The 2,737-nt window shown below is 47.3% G+C and overlaps 1 protein-coding gene across 1 annotated transcript in view; it reads right to left on the minus strand.

Moving 5' to 3' along the window:
• Positions 1-2,737, minus strand: part of TEX14 (testis expressed 14, intercellular bridge forming factor) — an 86,291-nt gene that overhangs the window by 57,006 nt on the left and 26,548 nt on the right. The window contains exon 9 of the mRNA XM_017539799.1: positions 732-910. Coding sequence (XP_017395288.1) covers positions 732-910 — 179 coding nt within the window. The remainder of the gene's footprint in view (positions 1-731; positions 911-2,737) is intronic.

Raw genomic sequence — 2,737 nt, forward strand, 5'->3', positions numbered from 1 at the left:
TTTGCCTGCTGACTGGCAGTGCAAAGAATGCAGTGGGGGATCAAAGCCTAGAACTTGGTGAAGCTACAGACTGGAGTGACAGAGAACACTGTCCCCACCTCCAACACACGCTGGATTGCAACAAGAGTGAGAAATACACCTCATTGTGTTAAAAGCCGCTGAAAATTTTGGAGTCAATAATTACAGCATTTATACACATTGGCTAATGTGAGCTCTTACTTGTTAAATGTTTATTAAAGTGTCACCAGGGCAGGTGCAGTGGCTCATGCCTATAATCCCAGCTCTTTGGGAGGCCGAGACAGGTGGATCATGAGGTCAAGAGATTGAGACCATCCTGGACAACATGGTGAAAGCCCACCTCTACTAAAAATACAAAATTAGCTTGGCATGGTGTCACATGCCAAAATCCCAGCTACTCGGGAGGCTGAGGCAGGAGAATAGCTTGAACCTGGGAAGCTGAGGTTGCAGTGAGCCGAGATCACGCTACTGCACTCCAGCCTGGCAACAGAGCAAGACTCCGTCTCATAAAAAAATTATAAGTAAATAAATAAATATCTCCAAATTCCTCTAGCCTTGGCAGACGGGATAAGGCATTTGGAACAGATTTAGTCACTGATGGACAGGTTCAGCTCACCAATGAGGAGTCCCACCAGATCAGATTCTGTGTCTACAGGAGAGGTCCCCAAGGGAGATCACCTTCAGGAGAAAGTTCTGCTCCATGTTGTGCCTACCTTTCCATCATGTACTCCAGGTTGGTCAGCCTCGCTTCACCTGGGGAGATGATATGGATAGCATAGGAGCTGAGGGAGCGGTGGATAAACCCCCGGAAATGCAGGTATCGCAGGGCATCAGAGATCTGGAGCAACAGATGCACAATCACCTCCATGTGTAGCACTGGGAACTGGGACCGCTGCAAGAAAGAGATAAAATGCCAAGAAAAAAAAAGGACTGAGGCCCTGACACTGTGGAACGTTTTGTGATTTCCAAAGTCTTTTCATATGATCCTCATGGTTACCAAGGATCCCCATTTTACAGATTCAGAACCTAATGGTCAGTGAGGCTACTGAATGGCCTGACATCCCAACGACTCAGGCCTCCTGAACTCAAACCTGGATTCCTTCCCCTCAGCTAAGCTGCTTCACACCACAAAAAATGAAAAGAAACTTCTCAAAGTCCGGTATGTGCATTCAGGATTGGCCTAGGGAAAACTGCCAGCAGAGGTCCCCCACAACACCAGTAAACCTGCCCTGTCCCCTCCATGTCCAAGCCCAAGCTGCTGGGGAGAACCTGGAAGCTCAAAGTACTGGCAGGATGCAGACAACCAATCCAGTCCCTAACCCAGTCAGACCAGCCAGAAAGTGCACCCTAAAGGGACAGAAATTTACTAACATTAACGCACCTGGCTGACTATAGTCTTAATGGGTCTCTCCCCCAGAGAAATGTTCTTTAGAGTAATATCCTCACTCAAGGGGGAAAAACAGAACAGGAGGTCCTGAGACAGAAGAAAGGGCAAGCCATTTGAGGGAAGGACCCTTCTTAGAGGGGCTCTCCTCACTTCTATCCAGGGTCTTTAGAACAAAGTCATAGAGGGAAAAAACCCAAATACTCCAAGATTTCTCTAAACCTACATCTCAGCCCAAAGCACCATCCCAAAGACTCTATATAAGACAGGAAAGATGTCTCCTAACCCCAAAGAAACTTCAGAGGTGAGAAGGGAGTGATAAAGGCCTCTACAGAAACAACTGGGATGGAGCACAAGTGAAAATGTAGGAAAATAAAGCCAGTAGCTGCTGCATTATACTTAGTCAAAAGGTGTCTATGTTTTGTGGGTCTGCTGCACTCTTAGATATCTTATAAAGAAGCAGGACTAGGCTGGCCACAGTGGCTTGCACCAATAATCCCAAGACTTTGGGAAGCTAAGGCAGGATGATCGCTTGAAACCGGAAGTTCAAGACCAGCCTGGGCAACACAGCGGGACCATAATTCTACTAAAAATTAAACAATTAGCTGGGTGGGGGCAGGGCGCAGTGGCTCACACCTGTAATCCCAACACTTTAGGAGGCCGAAGCAGGTGGATCAACTGAGATCAATTCAAGACGAGCCTGGCCAACATGGTGAAATCCCATCTCTACTAAAAATACAAAAATTAGAATGGTGTGGTGGCGGGCACCTATAATCCCAGCTACTTGGGAGGCTGAAGAAGGAGAATCGCTTGAACCAGGGAGGCAGAAGTTGCAGTGAGCCAAGATCGTGCCATTGTACTCCAGCCTGGAGGACAGAAAGGAAGTCTGTCTCAAAAAAAAAAAAAAGAAAAATTAGCTGGGCATGATGGCATGCACCTGTAGTTCCAGCTACCTGGGAGACTGATGTAGGAGGATCATTTCAGCCCATGAGTTCAAGGTTACAGTGAACTATGATCTCACTACTGTATTCCAGCCTGGGCAATAGAGCAAGACCCTGTCTCAAAAAAAAAGCAGAACAGGCTAGGTGCAGTGGCTCACATCTGTAATCCCAGCACTTTGAGAGACCAAAGTGGGCAGATCACTTGAGGTCAGGAGTTCAAGACCAGCCTGGCAAACATGGTGAAACCCTGTCTCTACTAAAAAAAAAAAAAATTAGCCAGGCATGGTGGCAGGTGCCTGTAATCCCAGCTACTCTGGAGACTGAGGCAGAAGAATCACTTGAAACCAGGAAATGGAAGTTGCAGTGAGCCAAGATCGTGCCACTGCACTCCAGC

This window comes from Cebus imitator, unplaced genomic scaffold (genome assembly GCF_001604975.1).
Source record: "Cebus imitator isolate Cc_AM_T3 unplaced genomic scaffold, Cebus_imitator-1.0 Scaffold121, whole genome shotgun sequence".
In the NCBI taxonomy this organism is placed as follows: Eukaryota; Metazoa; Chordata; class Mammalia; order Primates; family Cebidae; genus Cebus; species Cebus imitator.